Source organism: Ahaetulla prasina, chromosome 3 (genome assembly GCF_028640845.1).
Source record: "Ahaetulla prasina isolate Xishuangbanna chromosome 3, ASM2864084v1, whole genome shotgun sequence".
Taxonomy (NCBI): domain Eukaryota; kingdom Metazoa; phylum Chordata; class Lepidosauria; order Squamata; family Colubridae; genus Ahaetulla; species Ahaetulla prasina.
This window is the reverse complement of record NC_080541.1, coordinates 169,815,890-169,836,907: the sequence shown is the minus strand read 5'-3', so window position 1 is coordinate 169,836,907 and position 21,018 is coordinate 169,815,890. Positions and strand designations below refer to the sequence as shown.

Genomic DNA, 21,018 nt, shown 5'->3' with positions numbered 1-21,018 from the left:
GAGCAATCTGTTGAAAGGTAGTTAGCTGTTTCTCAGTTACTATGGATGCAGATTTTCTGTCCATCCAGTGTTTCATCTCATGTGTTTCATATATCCCATTTCATTAAGTCTACTGTGGTATTCAATCAATTCCAGGTTGTCTTGTCTTCTCCTTGCATGCATATATGTGTTTTGTGCAGGGGTGGTATTCACTTATCTCCACTACAGTTTTGGAAATGTGAACACCTGCACACTCTCGCTTTGCTTGTGCCACCTCCACACATGCGCAGGGCCTTCTGCACATGTGCATAGCATCGAAAACAGGATGTGATTACATCGGGTGAGTGGGTGGAGCCTCCCGCAGTCACTGCTACTGGTTCACCTGAACTGGATAGAACTGGCTGAATAGCACCATTGGTTGTGTGTGTGTGTGTGTGTGTGTGTGTGTGTGTGTTTGTTTGTAGGTGGGTGTATACATCATTTCAAACAAGTGACTGTTCAGTCACTTAAAACCTTTAAGTCTTAAAAATATATGTATGTATACACAGACAAAACACACATACAGAGACACACACATACATGCACATACATACATACTCAAAAATGGTTCTGTCCAGAGTTTAATCACCTGGTGCCTTTCAACAATCTCTCTCAGTAAGTGTTGTGGTCCGCCAGCAGCCTGCGGAGCTGGCAATGGAGTCAGACAGTGATGAGGCTGAGGAAGAGCATGGGCCAGTCCTGGAGGCTGGGGAAGGTCCGGATGAGGGCTCTGCATCAGAGGCAGAGGTGGGGCCAGAGCCATCGGGGAGTGATGTGCAGACTCCAGAGCCCCCAGAGGCTGACAGTAGTGAGGCAGAGGAGCCTGTTCCTAATGCATGCATGAGAAGAGCTGCCAGAAGGCAAGAGCAGCTCAAGCAAAGAGGACGACTCGGGAGTAGGGCCAAGAGATGATTGGCCCCTGCCATAAGGTTTAAAAGACCAGCGATGGCGTTTGGACTCTTTGCCGGAAAACAACGTTGATAGCTTTGTCTTGTTGCATTTGTTTCATATTGGTGTCTTCTGAACTTTTGCCAAGAAAGGCCTTTGGCAGTTTGTCTAATTGGACCAAGGTTTGTGACAGGAACGAGGAATTGTGTAGGGAGGAATTTGCTTTAATTTAGTTGGATTATGCTGGGAATGAAGTAATTCTCAGCTGTTCTAATAAAGTTTGTTTGTTTTTACACTTTCCTACTACCAACTTGGGCCTGGGTCAGAATACTCAGCAACCTACATTTAAAAAAATATATTTTACAATCTTCTTCCTGAATATGTATTACAGATTCTTCTAAAACAGACATAGCTGACCAAACTTCCTATATTTTAATTACATCCAATACCACCTGCTTATGTTCCACATGTAATATAATTTGTTTTCCTAAAATAATGTTTCTGCATTTGTAATGCCTTTCATTACTGCCTACTATAGCTATTATAAATCCATTAATATCCACAGATGATTAGAGAAAAACACTGGAAGTATTCTGAATCTTTAGTTCAGAAAGAATGGGAGAGTAACGCAGATAAATTGACATAAAATTGAAAAAAGATTTAATTTCCATAGCAGCAAGTTCGCAAGTCAGTCAAAGCAAGAGTGCTTTTAAAAAAAAGTTGTAACAGGGCTTCATATATAAAAAGGTTTCCTGCCAAGCATTACTAAAAAACAGAAATATTTTACTTTGAAACTAGACTTAGTAGGAAGACATATTTTCGTTTTAGAAAATGAAACTCAGAAAGATTTTTCAGGAACTGGTTGCCACCCATGGTGTTGCATGGTTCTGAATCCTACCACTAGGTTTAATGTGTATCTTAGTGTTCCTCTTTTCAAAGCAATCTCTTTGGCAGTTATGTAACAATCAATCCCAAATAAGCATTCTACTTACTCCCAAAAGTTAACTCTGCATTTCATATTATATGAAATATCTTTGAAAAACAAATTCTAGCTTCCTTTTTCAATTATACAAAATATCCCAACTGAGACTCAAGTAGCAACACATAAAAATGTTAATAATTGCCATCTTTAGACACTTTACCTAAAATTAGAATACTAAATATTGATTCAAAATGATGTTTCTTGAAATACATCATAAACTGTGTACCATTATTTACAAACCACAGTGATGATCATCGTTTATATAATATACTGTAAAACCCCAAATCTAATCCGTTTTACTACTATGTGATGAAGTATGTAGACCATATCATTTATTTCTGGGAATGACAATGCTACCCTTGTCTCCAAGTTTTGACCGTTCTCACTCTTTGTTCCCTTTCTTCGGGCTCTGCAGCAGAAAAAAAATCAGGCAATAGTCTTTTCTATGTAGGTAGCAATCTGACAGCGCATGAGGATTCAGTGCATTATCTATAATCCTGTAAGACAGCGGCCCCCAACCTTTTGGGCAGCAGGGATCCATTTCATGGGGAGAGTTTTTCCCGCAGACCAGAGGAGGTGTGGTTTCCCATGCTGCCTGCATCCTGCGGATGGGGCTTCACTTGTTTGCGCTGCCCAGTTTCTGGCATGGCATGGCCTGGTGTCGGTCCACAGACCAGGGGTTGTGAACCTCTGCTCTGAGAAAGTGGTCTCCGATATTTTTGGCACCAGGCACTGGTTTTGTGGAAAACAATTTTTCCACAGACCAGGGAAGGGATGGGTTTGGTTTTGCTTGCCCACCTGCCACTCACCTCCAGTTGTGCCAGTACTTGTCCGTGGCACGGGGTTTAAGGAATCCTGCTCTAAGAGCAACCATTTGGCCTCAGTGATACCACCCTTACACATTATAATCCTTGCTGCTCTTTCATTGGTTCGTAACATTTTATTCAGTCCCCTATTTTATTGAAAGATAAGAGACATTTGATTCCTTCATTGTTTTATACTGGAAAACCTAAATGAATGGAATGAAATCACTCATGTTGCATTTTTCTGCTACCATTCAATGATAAGATAGAGTGAGCTAATTTTTTTTTTTTTGTAACATGCTATCAGATCCTTTCAACTTATGGGAGAAATGTTTTCTGTCTCTGGGTGAAGAACAATAAAGAAATCTGCTTAGGAGAATCTCCATATGTCTTTTTTTGTTTTGTTTTGTTTTTGGAGGGCTGACATCAATCTTGGGAAACTAAAACAGACTACTTGCACTATAAAACTTGTTATGGGAACTAGTAGGGAGGAGCCATCTTCACCCACTTTTTCTCACACAAGCTGCCTAACCAGTCTTCTCTCTTGCTCCTCTGGAATGCACTTCCTCCCTCTTGGGAATATGTACAGCAGTCCCTCATAATTATTTATGAGAATTAATGTACCACCCACAGCTCCTGCCCTTTCTAATCTGCTGCCCTTTGTATATATTCCACCCAGTGGTGGGTTTCTAGTGGTCTGCCCCAGTTCGGGCGAACCAGGAGTGGCGGTGGTGGGATGCTCCGCCCACCTGCCCAGACGTCATCACAGATGCTCTGCACATGCGCAGAAGTGTTGCGAGCAAGCGAAGCGAGTGCGCGCATGCATGTGCTCCTAGCTTCGAACCAGTAGCGAAGGTAAGTGGAACCCACTACTGATTCCACCTTACATCATAGAATATGTTATAAACTTGGCAGTGTTGTCTACAGTAGTGGTCAAAATTGTGGAAACCTTTTGGGGAAAGTGCATTTTCTAAAACTAGGTAATAACATCACTTTTTTTGGAGTAGTATCAATGGTGGGTTGCTCCCGGTTCGGGCGAACAGGTAGTGGCGGTAGCAGCGGGCTCTGCCCACTCGCCCAGATATTATCAAAAACACTCTGTGCATGCACAGAAGTGCCACACACTTGTGAAGCAAGTGCCCGTGCTCGCACGCTACCGGTAGCGAATCGGTAGCACCGGGATTTGAATCCCACTACTGAGTAGTACCATAAAATTATATATCAGTGGAAAAAATAATTTAATCGGGAATGTAATGCAATAACTTTTATGAAGGATTTGCTATTAGAATAGCAGTTACAGTATAACACGTAGAAAAAATGAGATATACAAAAATTATCACCATAGAAAAAATTAGATATACAAAAATTATCACCATGTCAGTTAATACTTAGCTGGGTAACCTTTAGCATGAATTACGGCCTTACAATGTCTTCCCATGGAATGAACCAAGTCTTTTAGTTCTGCAGCTGTTATAATGTGAAACCAAGATTGAAGATTGCTTCTATTAACTGAGTTTTATTGCTGGGTTGCTTCTGACTAACAAGTTTCTTTAGTCGGCGCCATAGATTTTCAATTGGGTTAAGATTTGGGCTATTCCCAGGCCATTCCAGCAGTGGAATATGATTATCTTGAAACTTCAAAAAAAAAGTGGTGTTATTAGCCATCAAACCTCAAAAATACACTTTTCCCAAAAGGTTTCCACAATTTTGGCCACTACTGTATGAGTAGTGAGGATCAAAACAGGTAAGATCCTGTCTATAGCACCAGATTTGAAGTCCTACCCTTTGTATATGTAATGTTAATGCCTGTTTTACTCATCTCCAGATGCCACTACGAAGCATCTGTGCAGTCAGGTAGCTTAGAAATCTGCTTAGTTGAAAGGAAAAATGCAAGTGCCTTCTGTTTCTTATTGACTTAAAAATATAAACATAATCATCAAAAGATGGACTACTTTCATTTAAATGGAACAGTGAGCATTTGACTATTGCAACACTTTACTCGTAATCTTATCTTTGGCCATTAATTAATCAATTCATCTCTTTGACAGTAATAATCCTGACCTTTATTATTCAATATTTTATTTCTCCTTTGTTAAAACCGCTGACCTTTTCTTGGGCTTAAGGCCCCACTTTTTTTTTTTTGATGATCCAAGAAAAGATAACATGTTTTTCACTATGCTTTGTCTTTGATGTTTATTTATAGTGAAAAAACATACGCGTAACCGTTTCCCACAGGCCAAATTTATTTTTGTGATTCTGAATGCCTGTCACCCAGAGACCATTCATCTGATAGGAAAGCACCGTATTTTAAGAAACTGAGACAAAAACAGCCAAATTTCAGAGCAGCTCTCTCTATGGGGGAAAAAAGAGAGAGAGCTTGACACGTTCAGCCCTTGGTATCATACTGGGGAGTAAGGAACGATTAGTTGTGACTGCTGCTAACTGTACCTGTAAAGAACATAGCATTTGGCAGGAAAGTCTGGAATAAGCAGTTATGTATGTTAAAGTGTCTTCCTCTTTGAATTCACCAGGTTTGAAACAAGGCACTTTGTTTTGTCCTCGGAGAAGAGGCTTTAAGATCATCCCCTTACTTAAAGACAAACTGATATCAAAACTCACAATACCTGTCGACCATTTATGGGCAGGTGTTGTTCAGATGACTGCTAAAAAAGATCCTTGACATCATTGGAAAATACATAGAGAGGACTCCAATCAGCACCATTAGTTTGTTTAACCAAATGTTGGAGAAATTAATAAAAAGAAGCCAAGATAAATATGTATTCCTTGCGACTTTTCTGATTCTACATTAGCTCTTCAGAAAGGTCCTGATTACCTAGCAACCAGGCATCATATGATCAAGACGAGCGTCATTGTTTTGTTTTCTATCATGGTAGAATGCTTCACTTTGTCTACCTTTGATTTAAAAAGCACTTGGTAGCACCAATGCTACAATTATTTGCAGCAACTTTAAAGGGCAAATAGATGCTGCAGGAGCTAAACTTCTGTAGGATAATTATGCAGAAAAGGAAAAAAAATCAATCCTGAGTCAGGTTGTGTGTGCAAATTCTTAAAAGAAACAACCAGTATGTATTGATGCATTTTCATGGACCAAATTCAATAGTTGTACACCCCTATTGAAAATGAATCGGCAAAAAAAAAATTATTTCCAGAGTAGCTTCTCATAAAGAATACTTCACGCTTACAATGTAACTATCTGAGAAGTGATGAGTATTTTCTGAAAAAAAACATGTAATTATTGCTCTTTTTTGTTTTCTAACCTCTGTACCACAAATGATATGTGTAGAATTATAGCACTACAACTGTAGACTGCTTTAGTTCATTCAAAGAGGTAAAAGTACAGCACTTAGCTGCCATGCATTGCATAATTTGATGTGCCTTGTGCCAATAATAGAAAATGTATTTTGAAAAATGGTGAACAGATTTTACATCTAGGCAGCTGCAGCCAAAATGATAAAAAAGGGAAAAATGAAAGAGCCATTGAGCATAATTAGTGGTTGTCAAGTTTCAATTTGCTTAAATTATGTTCACAAAAATAGTAGGATGTTATGATTTCTACTTGCAGCTGGGCACCCTTTCTGTGGAAGTTTACTCCTGCCATTCATCAAAACTATTAATATCCTTTAGAAGACAATTGTGGTTTATTGAATATTTTTGTAAAGAGTATAGCTTAACACTACAGATTTTTTAAGCATCTCCCCAAAAATCTAGTTAGACTTTATTTTCTCACTAAAACAAGCAAAATGGGGAAGTGTGCAGTTTCCAGGAGAGGATCGAATTTTAAAACAAATACTGTCAATTCCTTCCCTGGGAAAGAAGAAATCCACCAAAACACTACTGTTTAAACAGCTGCTTAATATTATTTAGCATGCGTCCTAGGGGTTGTAACAAAATGTATACCATAATGGACATGGCCAGTCCCCCAACACCACTTCCTAGGAAGGCCAACTGGTAAAACAGAGAAATTAATTGCTCCAGAATATGAATAAAAATTGTTTTCTAAACACCCAAATACAGCCTGTAGCTTTCAAATCTCCTTTCCCATCTTCAGTATATACACATTCATATTTTGCAATAAAACAGAGTGAGGAATCCTTTCACAGAAGTATAGGGGGGTAGTGTTGTGTTGCAATGCGTAAATGCTTACAAACCTGGGGGTGGTTTGTAGATTGACAGTATGATAGGTATTTCAAGGTTATAATACAAGATTCAGTTAAAGAGCTGTACAGTGATGATAGCAATAGCACTTATACACCTCTTCACAGTGATTTACAGCCCTCTCTAAGCGGTTTACAAGTGAGCAAATTGCCCCCAACAATCTGGGTTCTCATTTTACTGACCTCGGAAGGCTGGAAGGCTAAGTCAACCTTGAGCCAGTCAGGATTGAACTCCTGGCTGTGGGCAGAATTAGCCTGTAATATTGCATTCTAACCACTGTGTCAACCTGGGTCTTTGATGGGGGATTGTAACATAATTATATGTTATATAACATAATGACATTTCACTGAGAAGCCTATTTTGCAACAGCACAGCCAGTGTGTTTGTTGTTGTGAATAGTAAGCCCACTTTCGCAAACCTGAAGCCTGTTTGCCATTTTTTGTTGCCAGATAGGCTTAGACCTTCCCAGTCTATATTCATTCATCTCACACAGGGGATCTAAACCTGTACATGGAAACTCAACGGTGCTTTTTCAAAAGGCAACAGGTGTTAGGGTTCCAAGTAACAGCCCCAATGACAAAAGACTCAGGGGCCTGAGACTCCTCAAAGTTCCTTTTCCTACAGTAGAAAATGTGGCAAGCCTAAAGGCCCGATGTAAAAGATGGTTTCCAGGCCTGACAACTGGACTGTTTTTCCCTTGAAGAAGAAGAAAACTTTTTGCTTCTCATCCAAGAAGCTTCATCAGTTGTGATATGAGGGATGGATAGGTACTGGCAGTTTTCTTCTTCCTCCTCAAGGAAAAGCAGTCCAGTTGCCCTTTGAAAAAGCACCTTTGAGACAACTATGACCTGGATGACTGAGAATCTCCACAGACATCTGTACATAGAAAATTGTATGTCCTGGGTCACACCTACAAAAACAGATTACCCAAAGCCCTCTGCAAACCCTTTTGAAGAAAAGGAGAAAGAAGCTTTGTGTTGGAGTGAGACAGAATTAAGATTCTCCTTCTTTCTCAGATTAAAATTGGAATTTGTAGGGAAAAGAATTTAACGATGTAATAAATCAGCACACATATTATATCTGCTTTAAGAGTCTTCTACTTTTTTTTTAGAAGAACTGGATAATGTTTGCTAAGAGTGGCATTAAGTTTAATTACTATTCCTCTAAGTTTGTGCCTCTGATGACCATTGTTTCTACCAATGTAGATCTTGCATACTGTAGGTACTATATTTTATTCATTCGTTTACTAATATTTTTATGCCCTCTGCTCCAGGAGACTCCAACCTGGCTGAGGAATTCTGGGAGATGAAGTCCACAAGACTTAAAGTTGCCACGGTTGGAGACCAGAGGTGGTATTCAACAGGTTCTGACCAGTTCTGGAGAGCCGGTAGTGGAAATTTTGAGTAGTTCAGAGAACTAGTAAATACCATCTCTGACTGACCCCGCCCCATCTATTCTCTGCCTCCTGAGTCCCAGCTGATCGGGAGGAAATGGGGATTTTGCAGCAACCTTCCCCTGGAATTTTTTTTTTTTTTTAATTTATTTCGTCGTAACAATATATACAAGTATAACATAGAGGGTTATATAATATATAAACATATATATGAGGAGAAACAAGGTACTATAAACACACATATATATAGGGGAAGAAACAATAGTGGTCTTCAGAAGTTAAACAGGTTGAGAACAGATTAAGCCAGTCCAGAGATGAAAGATCATTGTTTATAAGGTCATAATTGGCTTTTTTGAAGTTGTAGATGGGAATGTTATTGATATGACAATTTAAGTGACGACGTATATTAAGATGGAAGTCAATCATGCAATGATCGCTGTTGGAAAAGGGTTCTCTTATTTGTAGTCCATAAATGGTATTGGTGTTGTTGCAGAAGATGAGGTCAAGGCAGTTGTTTAGTCTTGTACTGTTAGTTACAAGTTGTTCAAGACCTAGGTTTGTAACAGCGTTGTATATTGTAGTATGGATTGGATCAGTTGCACATTCATTTGTTATCCAGTTGATGAGAGGTAAATTTAGGTCACCCAGGAAGATGAGTGGATATGGGCAAGAGGCAGCCCATGTTAGTAGTGAGGTTAAAATATTAGCATGAGTAATGTTGTAGTCAGGGGCTCTGTAGCATAGAATGAATCGAAGTGTGGTATTAGATGATAGGTCACATACAATAGTTTCAGGAAGAGAAAGTTTGTGTGCAACTTGAATGTTTTTTAGATTCAGTGACTTTTTATAGAAAATAGCCACTCCACCACCTCTTCGGTTTTCACGATCTGAACGGTGAACTTGATATTCTTTGTTTAAAATGATGGAGTCAGGGATGGATGAGATTAGCCATGTTTCACAAATAAATATAATATCAAATGTACCACTGTTTAGCAGGAGGATAAATTCAGGTAATTTGTTAACAATACTTCTTGCATTCATCAATTTACATTTAATGGGAATGGGGAGGAAATGGAGATTTTACAGTATCCTTCCCCTGCCACACCCACAAAACCATGCCCACAGAACCGGTAGTAAAAAAATTTGAATCCCGCCACTGTTGGAGACCCCTGCTCTACTCTATAGTGGCACCTCATGCATATTGCATATTGGCACCTCAGGGTTATTTATACACAGGATCAAATCACCCTGGGCTCTGCTCAGGACGTTACATTTTCTTGGACATTTTCTTGTCTAACTTTCTTCTAAGAAGTCTGTGATTCTTTAGAGCCCTGTGTTAATTTTGTTTACACTGATCGTTTTGTAGGAAAGGCACTATGGAACATATTTTCTATCACTTTTTTTTCTCCTTTTATTTGCCAGTAAGACAGGTTGTGTGACTTCTGCGTCTTTCACGTGCAGAGTTAAGGTAATGGCAGATAATGGCATCTCCCTGAAAAACAGGTGGAAAACTTCCAAAACATCATAACCTGGCAGAAGACAGAGCTATGGTGAAGAGACCCAGACGGTTTCAAGGAGAGGAACTTGGAGATCTCCAACCTTTTATTGTGTGGGATCAGCCACAATGCTACAGACAGTAAGTAGACAAGAAGAGTCAAAGGGAAAGGTAACTAGCTGTCTTTACTGTCTGTGGAGATTCTCAGTCATCCAAGCCATGATTGTCCCAAGGGTGCTTTTATCCAAAGGCAACGAAACTTTGTTTTCCTTGAAGGGGTTTCACTTCTCATCCAAGAAGCTTCTTCAGTTCTTCAGTTCCAGAACTGAAGAAGCTTCTTGGATGAGAAGAGAAAAGTCTTCAAGGAAAAACAAAGTCCAGTTGCCTTTTGAAAAACACACCTTTGGAATAGTGCCTTTACTGTTTTACAAGGTAACAACATCGTTTTCTAAATGCAATGTACAAGCAAGTAAATAAAGCACCCTGCTTCCAGGTAAAGAATGAGGAAATACGGAGAAAGAAATACAAAAATGCATCTGTTTACCTTAAAGCACTAAAGAATGTAGAATTCATATAACACCTTCCAAAAATCTAAAAGGAAAACTAACCAAGAAAATCCTAGGCCCATCTATTGCTCCCTGTAGAACCCAGATGCTCAAAAAATGTTAAGTGCAATTTCTTGATATTTAAAGGTTGTCCATCCTCTGCAATAACAAGCAACGAACATAGCTTCAGCCTTCTGTCGAATTGAAATACAGAAAAGCAAATAAACCTGATTTCCCACAATCAAGGAATAATCCGGAAATTGTACTGATCCGTCTAAATCTGTCCCCAGAGTAAATGATTCGAGAATCATGGATACTCACCCAAATCTGCAATTTTACCCTCTTGTCATTCCTGTAAACAGTCTTCACTTTGAAGTCAATTCCCACTGTACTGACAAAGGCAGGTGTGAAAGTGTCATCAGCATATCTGAAGAGGAAGGAAGTCTTGCCTACACTACTGTTGCCAATGATCAGGAGCTTGAACATATAATCAAAGTTCTGGTCTGAAACATCCTTGGGTCCATATCTGGCATCTGTTACCGAAGCCATCTAAACAAAACAAAAGCATCATAGACTAAATAAAGGAGCAGTTATTCATTTCAGCTTAGACTTATTGATCAAGTACATATGTAATGCAGGTTCTAGTTTCAAAGGAAAAAGGTGAAAGACTCTCTGGAGTCAAACTTGAGTCTTGCTGTGAACCGCATAATTTTTCTTGGTCGTAATATGAACATCATTTGTCTTTTTATTTTTCCTGGGATACTGTATCTTATGCCACCAGACTTGAAATCCTGGGTTTAGAAAATTTAGAACTCCGCCGCCTTCGACATGACCTGAGTCTAACTCATAGAATCATCTCTTACAATGTCCTTCCTGTTCAGCTTCAATCACAACAATACACAAGCACACAATAGATTTAAGCTTAATGTGAACCGCTCCAATCTTGATTGCAGAAAATATGACTTAAGTAACAGAGTTGTTAATTAATACCAGATTCTGTGGTCTCTTCCCAAAATCCCCAAAGCTTTAACCAAAAACTAGCTACTATCGACCTCACCTCATTCCTAAGAGGTCTATAAGGGGTGTGTATAAGAGCACCAACGTGACTACCGTTCCTGTCCTAATGTTCCCTTTGATTGTATCCAAATTTCATATAGTTATTACATACTTATGCTTATATATATGCTTATATATCTTATAGTTATTTCATGCTTATGCTTATATATACTGTTGTGACAAAATAAATAAATAAATAAATAAATAAATAAATAAATAAATAAATAAATAAATAAATAAATAAATAAATAAATAAATAAAAAAAAAAAATAAAGTTAGGGAGATGGCCTGGAACGAGGTATTCAGAAACTGTGATGTAAGCAAAAAAAGCAGATGCATACCTTAAGTCCTGGGAAAACAGATGGCCATTAAGAAGAGATTCAGAATGGCTCATCCTAACTCACTGTAGTATAAGAAGAAGGGAAACAAAAGCACAATCAGAGTTGCAAAATTGTATTAGTACTGTCTATCTCAATAGAATAGAGCCATGATGGCGAACCTATGGCATGTCTGCCGGAGGTGGCACACAGCACCTCTCTGTGGGCACGTAAGCAGTCTCCCCAGCTCAGCTCTGCTGTGCATGCACGTGCCTCCCACCGGCCAGCTGGTCTTTGGGTCTCTGCCACACATGTGCGGGGGTGGGGTGCATACATGGGGCACATGGGGCATGGGCCGCATGTGCGTGGGCTGCATGTGCATTGCATTTTGGGGTTTCAGGTGTGCACACACACATTCACACGTGCATGCGCGCACTTTGGGCACTCAGTCCAGAAAAGATTAGCCATCACTGGAATAGAGCATGGGTCCCCAACCTCTGGGCCGCAGCCCACGAGTGGGCCGTGAGCTGTTTGCAACCAGGCCACGAAAATGGCGGGCAAGTGGGTAAGCGTTTTAAGTGCATCTCCACTTGCTCAAGCAGCTGGCAAGTATACGTACGCATGTTCCATTTGTGTGAGTAGCAGATGCACGCCAATCATTCAAATGGAGCTGCGCATGCACACTTGCTGACCACTCGTGTGGAATCATCCCTGCTCTACCCCTTTCCCACCAGTCCGCAAAACTGGAAAGTTGGGGAATTCTGGAATAGTGTATTAGTCTGTTGAGTTGCTTTCCAGATCTGATCTATCTCGTAAAGTGACAGATTCTTAGAGGACATTCCTTTACATCAGCAGAACCTTAATTTAGACAGACGCCCCATTGATTTCAGCAAGTCTAATTCTAAAAATGCCAGTGTTTGGATCTAACTCTCCTTATGTGCAAATGCTGATGACACATATTTATAAAAAGTTATCCAGATAAGCTGTGAATGCCTTAGAAATGAAGCTTACTCTCTTTTTGTGTGTGCTATATTCCTCCTATCACTAGGATGAATTATGAATTGCTAACATATTTCAAAGATGATTAATCCTGCCTTCGTTTGGTGTGTTTATGAACTGAACTGAATTTATCATTAAAATTAAGTAATTGGCAAACATTTTACAAGGAAAAAGAAAAAGAAAATCAGCCGAGTAGTTGCCAAGATTAAATAGGGCCACCTGCCTTCCAAATTGTGTTAATTGCTGTAGTCTTTATTGAATGACGATGAAAGTGAATGGATGCCTACTTGTGTGTCAACCCTAAGTGTGACATATATGCCATAGTGACCCTGTTATCCTATTGGTGTTTTTAATATTTGGATATTCTTTTCTCTAAGGCAGAAAGATGTAAGACGGTGTAATGGCAATGTGGAAGACCATTGCATTTCAAGGATATTTTGATTTCTCCTTCATATTAAGAACATTGCAGAAGTTTAGAGTTCCTTCTGAGCCAACCTGCTTACTTTTCATCCTTGTTTGATGAATAAGGGAAAGGGGGGGGAGCAGAGGTGAGTTTCAGCAGGTTCTGACCAGTTCTGGAGAACCGGTAGCGGAAATTTTGAGTAGTTTGGAGAACCAGTAGTAAAAATTCTTACTGGCCCTGCCCCCATCTATTCTCTGCCTCCCAAGTCCCAGATGATCAGGAGGAAATGGGGATTTTGCAGTAACCTTCCCCTGGATTGGGGACGGATTGGAGATTTTACAGTACCCTTCTCCTGCCATACCCACCAAGCCACACCACGCCCACCAAGCCACACCCACAGAAGGCTAGTAAAAAAATTTGAAACCCACCACTGGGGGGCGGGAGGGGATCTTCACACAGCTGTAGATTGTTTAGATTACCACTGGCTTATCAGCAATGTTCTCAGAACTCTTGCTTGAGAGTTATGCGCTATCCAGTCAAGGTCAGAACCTGCAGTCTCATTACTATGGAAGTAGGGTTATGACGTTTGGTGCCAGACCTTAATAAGATCCTTTGAACTTTGGAACATAGTTGAGTGTTCATCACATTGCAGATCCTGGCCTTTGTGGTCTCTTCCCTGGGGCTCCCAATAGCTGGTGAGCGCATCTTGCTTGGTATGTTATGCTTTTATGTTTCTGTTTATACAGAAACAGAAACTGCTAAAGTTATTATAAAGCTTGAAATCTCCTTAACTGCTTGTGTGTTGATTGTCTCTGCCACTGCCTGACACTTGACAAAACAGGTATTTTCTCATTTAATACCAAAAAAAATATATAAAAAATTGTCACCTTCAAAATTTGAGAGTGCAAATCCCACTCTCATAGAACTGACTCATGCCAGACCCCTTTGAGAATTTTTCTAATGAGTGAAAGAAACTATAAAGTGGCACTTTCTATTATCTACTCAATTTAACCCTGACATTTGTGTCCTTAATTGTTCCTTGTATATTTCCCCATTGAGAAATTCACTAGATCTGATTACAGTGGCTTCTCCTTTACTATGTCACTTGTTGAGATGTGGAGCTTTACCAGTTGATTCAATAAATAAAAATAAATGTCAGTTTCACTGCAAGAGGACTCCGCAAGGTGCATAATGTGAATGTTTTTTTTAGCAATGTAATCATAAAAGGAAAAAGTACATGAAAGTGACAGAGAATCTCTTAGGAATTTATCCTTCCTGATTTTTTCATAGAAACGTGTGATATAAATATTCTATATAGGTAAATGCCAGTATAATAAAATAGTGTTGTGCAGTGAGTTCTTCTAAAGATTATTTTGGCAAACATATGCTAAAAGTACAGGGGGGAAAAATCATCCAATGCTTACACATTATTGCTAATTATTTATGACAAGGATATAACTAGAAGGTCTGCTTTTTAATATATGTAGTATTGTTTCCTGCCTGGAAACAATTAACAGCTAATCAAATACATAGAATCTATTGTGCTTGGAGCCATATAGTCTGCATGGAGTAAAGAATATTTATTGTTTTATTGTGTCTCATTTTAACAATGTATATAGATGCCCATTTCACAATACTCTGTCTCTAGGTATATTAAAGGATTAAAACAAAAACATCTTATACAAAACAACATAAATAATAACCAGAAGCAACATTTGTTGCATAAACATAAACCTATGTGTGAGATCTAAGAACATTGCACTTCTAATCCTAGGACTGGAACCAAACAAATCAACCAGTAGAGTTAACTTAGCCCAAAGGTCTGGGCGGGAGATCAGCCTGCTCTTTATAAGAGACTAACAGAGTCTGGGCCATCTGCATTTATTTATTTAGAGTATGACAATATCATACATGGACTAACAATATATATTAACATTTCACCTAGGTTAATAAAACGCAATAAATATAAATGTTAAAAAGATCTATGTTCAAATACCAGTCAGGGCCATCTAACCACTGAAGCACAGCATTGTTCATATTAAAAAAGATCAGATACTGGGCTGTATGCCCTCAGCTTACAGTATGACATGAGACAATCCACCATCTGGATTTACAAGTAGATGCAGTTTTATAGGACCAGTATTGCACATTCATTGAAACTTGTAGCTTAGTTCCAATGATTCTATGTTGTATCTTCACATTTTAAAAAAAGGAATGCGGGTGGGTGGGAAGTGAAGCTTTACAGTACTATAAAGGTAAAGGTCTCCTCTGTCCAGTCATGTCCAACTAGGGGGTGGTGCTCATCTCTGTTTTTTAGCTGAGGGAGTCAGCCTTGTCCGAAGACACTTCCATGGTCATGTGTCCAGCATGACTACACGTCGAGAGGCATGGAATGCTGTTACCTTCCCACTGAAGTGATACCTATTAATCTACTTGCACTTGCATGCTTTCGAACTGCTAGGGTGGCAGGAGCTGGAGCAAGTGTAAGGAGCTCACCTTGTGCAGCGCATGGGTTGCGAACCCGGCCTGCCAGCTTTCCAGCTGATAAGCTCAGTGTCTTTAATCAGTGAGGAACCACATCCACTTTGCGGTATTACTCATGTTTCCCTGAAAATAAGACTGGGTCTTATATTACTTTGTGCTCCAAAGGACGCATTAGGGCTTATTTTCTGGTTAGGTCTTATTTTGGGGGAAATATGGCACTAAATGGCTAACGATCTTAACTGGACCTTATTTTTGGGGTAGGGTTTACATTACAAGCCTCTGAAAAATCATGCTAGGGCTTATTTTCCAGTTGGGTCGTATGTTTGGGGAAACAGGATATAAAAAGGTAGGAACAGCAATGTTTTCCTACATGCTTAGTTAGACAGGATGCCTAGTTAGATAGCAAGCAAAAGCGTCTCACTGGCAGATATCAAGCTGATTGGAACGATGAGCTTCTGGGGGGAAGGGGAAAATGGAAAATGAGGAAAAATTACTTAATGGACCATTATTGGGTCAACCACAATATAATTTTAAAAATGGTGGGAATGTGCCAGGCCTTCTAGCCAACTGGGGTGGGCACTAGATCAGAAAGAAGTGCTGCCAACCATCCCTTTGGAAGGGCTGAAGAAGGCTTAGAATGGAAAGCAGCAGTTCTGAACCAGCATTTTAGAACACGGGCAATGGTTGCATTTGCGATAGGCTAGAAGTGAGTGACATCATCTGTTCCTGCACACACACACACACACACACATAGACAAAATGAATGGCCGGCACTGACTGTGGAGCGAGCAGAAAGTGTAGATCTGCCCTTTGGTTTTTCCTGTTCAAATTCAGCACACAGAACAACCTCCTAATTTCCGGCTTGTAAGAGCCATTTCATTAGATATACATTTCAGCTTTAAAAATGTTATCAGAGAAATAAGCTACCGATCAGACCATTTGTTCTACAACTATGAGTCATAAAAAGCATAATACATTTGGGGCAGCTAGCATAAACAAATTACACCGAGGGTACCATTTCCAATGCGACAACACATTTCTCTTGTTCTAAGCAAATAAAGCACTTTTGCTCTTCACATCTGCCTAAATAGAAGCCAAAAAAAAAAAAAAAAAGCAATAGTGGGGAGCCAAACCAGAGCTGGGAGACAAATGAAGCCCATAAATCTTATTTTGGCTTTGGCTAAATGTATTTATTGAAGCAATATTGCACCTACAAGGGGAAGATGAAGACAATCACTTCAAAGGTATGTGAGTGGGTGGTTTTACTGTGATCCTTGTGCGTTGTCTCTTACAGAGCTCATGACTAGATAGAATGGACTGTAAATAAAAAGCGGTCTGAAGAAAAACTAACCAGTTGACCCTAGAATAGCATACAGTTAAGAAACATTCTATGATTTTAATTTCCCACCCTTTGATAGTAATACATCATTTTAGGATTCTTTGTTTTGGGAGATTTTAGCAGTTATTGGGATTTCTGTAGAAGATACTGTTGATGAGATTGGAAATATTTCATCAGGCCATGGCAGAAGGAGATTAGATAGGAACCAGGGTTGTTCTATTATCTCTGCTGAAAAACTAGCGGTACCAGATTCTTCTCCTAAGGGAAGGTTGTAACCACTGTTTTCTTATTACAAATACCTAAGCTCGTTTTCCCTCATCCCTTAGCATCTCTCTTTTTTCTTTTGCTTCCTGTCTTCAGACTACAAGACTATCTTGCAATTTGGATTGCAAATTAACCAGGGAACCCCTTTTTTGTCTGAGGAACAAGATAAGTAAGTAAGTGTTGGAAACCGGAAATACTTACCGTGTATAGATTAATTTCTTAGAAAGAATACATACTTTGGTTATTCCAATATCTTTAAGACTCACTGTTTCTTAGGAAAAAAAAGAATCTACTAATCTAGGTTAGCACTGCATTTTAGATACCCTGGATGCTTATCAACAAAAACACCATGTCCCATCTTTAACGCAGGGGTGGATACTAAAAGGGGGGATAAAAAACCCTCTTAATATATGTGCGGAAGCCATAAACATTTTTGCTCATTGAACCGATACTTTAAAATATTCTCATCTTCACAGGAAACTCTTGCAGGAACTGCATACACAGCAAAAATGACTGCATCACATTCATTCATACAGAAATAGCTTACTTTGGGGTGACCACCCATGCTTCTTTATAACCAAGTTTAGGGACATCAATTATAGCCTTTTTATAATTGCCAGACAAACTGGATTAGTAAACTAAATTACCTATCATCATTTATGGCAATCCAATTTAACTCCTTTTTATATTAAAATATTTTATTTAAAAAATCCAATTTAACTCTTTATTATGAGTTAGTGTACTCTAGACTAACAGTCCCTGAAGACAAATGATATGATCTACGTAGTCCATAAGAGGTAACAGCAAACTGATGATATATAATCAGTTGAAATATTATTCCTCCTGAATATCCACAGTTCTTGTTACTTAGAAAAAAGTAAGCAGGTACTTACTCTATTTTTGATAAGTTTCCACCTATTACTTCTCTGGTGTCCCAGAGAACAAGTCAATCATCTCTTCTTTGTGACAGCTCCTCAAATATTGGAAGACAGTTTTCATGTTTCCCCCAGATCTTTCTCTTTCATAGGCTAAACTGTTAGGTCCTTCAACTGTTCATCATACAATTTAGCCTCCAGATCCTTTATCTGTTGCTCTTCTTGGCACACTTTCCAGGTCTCAACACTTTTTTGCACCAAGGTGACCAGAAATGGATGCAGTATTCCAAGTGTGATCTCAACAGTGCAGTGTAAAGTGATACTATCACTTCTCTTTATCTTGATGCTATCTCTTTATTGGTGTATGCTAAAGCTTTGGCTCATACTTAAGTGATGGTCCATTAAGAAACCTAGATCTGTCTCACAGTTACTACTATTGAGCCAGGTGCCATCTATTCTATATCTATGCATTTGGTTTTTCCTGCCTAGGTGAAGGACCTTACTTTTCTCTCCACAGAATTGCATTTTGTTGGATAGATCCCGATGTTCAAGTCTGTTAAGATCCTTCTGGATATTGAGCCTATGTTCTAAAGTATTAGCTATTCCCCCCACCTTTGTGTCATCTGCAAATTTGATGAGTTCCCCTTCCATTCTCTCATTTTGATCATTTATGAAAATGTTGAAGAGTATTGGGCCCAAGACGGAACCTTGTAGTACCTCACTGCGTGCTTCCCTCCATGTAGATGTAGTTCCATTGAGGACTATCTGCTGAGCGTGGTTGATTAGCCAATTGTGAATCCTTCTAGTGTTGCTACCGTCTAACCCATATTGTTCTCTCTTACCAAGAAGTAGGTTGTGGTCTACTTTATCAAATGTGTTGATGAATTCTAAGTATATTATGTCCACAGCATTTCACTGGTCCACTATTTGGTTACTTTCTCAATATCAATATCATATAAGGTTTGTCTGGCATGATCTATTTTTAACAAACCTATGTTGGCTCCTAGTCATCACCCAGGTGCTCACAAATCCCTTTCTTGATTATCTTTTTCAGGGTTTTCTCAGGTATTGATATTAAGCTGATTGGCCTATAATTTTCTGGATTCATTATTCCCCTTTTTATAGATTGGAACCACATTGTTTTTTTTCTAACAGAGTAACAGAGTTGGAAGAGACCTTGCAGGTCACCTAGTCCAACCCACTGCCCAAGCAGGAGACCTACATCTGGCCTCTACCTAGGATCGAACTCATAACCTCCTGATTGTGAGGCAAGAGCTCCATCTCTAGGCCACAGCAGCTCCTTTTCAGGTCTTTGATGTTTCCTCTGTGCAACATGAATCTTGAAAGATTACATTCAATGTCTCCGATATTACATCTGCCAGTCCTTCAAAATCCTGGGCTGTAAACTATCAGGTGATCTGTATTCATCCAGAGTGGATAAGTATTTTCTTACTAATCCCTTGCCTATTTTGACTTGTATACCTGTTCTATCTCCATCGGTGTTGCTTTTGATAGGTTGGGCTATTTCTTCCTTCTGCATAAAAGGCAGAAGCTTCTAGTTTTTAAATCTATTTCTTTTTCTCTCTGCCTTGCTGCAAACTATCACTTTTCTGCAGAAGTATCACCAATTACATTGAACAGATTTCTAAGCAACACAGCAGGTTGAAGGGGAGCATAGGGAAGATCTCCTTCCGCTTTTGCTGGTTTGGGAGGTGAACAGTCCAGTTTATGGTATTCTTCTCAACATCATCCAACCCAATATTTTCATAAAATGCCAACATATACAAGACATTTAGTGTTATGAAATATTCCAGTTCTAAACTATTATTAATGTAACTGGAATGTGTTTGTATATTGAAACAACTAAAAGATATATGGTATTGATATATGATATTGATATTATCAGTCATCTTATTTGTCTGAGAAACTTAGGAATTGATTGAGAACCTTAATGTTATGGCAGGAAGAGTCTGCCTGGCCATTGACTTCTGGGTCTTATTTTGCCTCTTTTCCTTTTCATCTGCATGAACTACATTGGAAGAGGCCATGCAGAGGTTTTTGTTGAAGAGTCATCAATGTGTCTATGTAAAAAGTGTCATTTATCAATCTCTCTCTGTCTTTTCACTGGTCTCAGGGATAAAATGGAGAATTAAATCAGGCATGTATATATAATTATGGGATGAGTAAAAGTCAACAAGACGTGGCTAAAACCAGATAAACAGAATTACGATGAATGTTGAAATCCACTGCTCTGAATTGAAATATGAGCTTTTTGTCAGGTAGGATGACTTTCTATGAAGAGTACTATTCATAAGCACAAATCATGTTGGTTACCAGGAATACATTTTAAAGCTCCTGGTTGGCCAGCTAGGTCTTTACCAAGGGAAAAAAAATCTATTATATGACATTCTTCATATTCCTTTTCCTTTGAGATGCTGGAAAGCGTCAATTTTTCACTTGTTTGCTTTTTTCTCCTAAGGAATTCAGTCTCAGTTACGAAATTTCAAATTCTGCTACAGTCACAGACATACTAAATTGTATACAGAATGCTATAGTCATATTAATACACATACCCTTTGTTTCAGAACTCTGCAAAGAGGTCCTCCCTGCTTCAGAAATTCTACTGTCATTTCAGTTTTAATATGGTAAACCTCCTATGCATTATTTCAGGATGTCAACTCATGCTTTACACTTGAGATCAATTTTCATGAATGCTGTTTAGCATATCCATAGTATGTTGCCTTGTTTTTTTCATTGAACCTTGCATATTTACACAAAGCAATAAAATGCACAATACATATAATTTAAGAATGGGGTTTAAAGTTTCTGCGCTCAATACATAACCTATTTTGAAAAACAAATAAGGCCCCATTCACAACAAGGACAAGTGATTATCAGGAATTACAACAATCAATCATTTCAAATATAATGCTAGACAGTCATTTTTTAAAAAAATGAAATCCAGGGATGATTCATTTTCA

General features: G+C 38.9%; 1 protein-coding gene across 1 annotated transcript in view; it reads right to left on the bottom strand.

The window, feature by feature from the left end:
• The window catches only part of RAB3B (RAB3B, member RAS oncogene family), a 70,607-nt gene that overhangs the window by 48,503 nt on the left and 1,086 nt on the right, over positions 1–21,018 (bottom strand). The window contains exon 2 of the mRNA XM_058178265.1: positions 10,622–10,849. Within this exon, the coding sequence (XP_058034248.1) occupies positions 10,622–10,849 (228 nt within the window). The remainder of the gene's footprint in view (positions 1–10,621; positions 10,850–21,018) is intronic.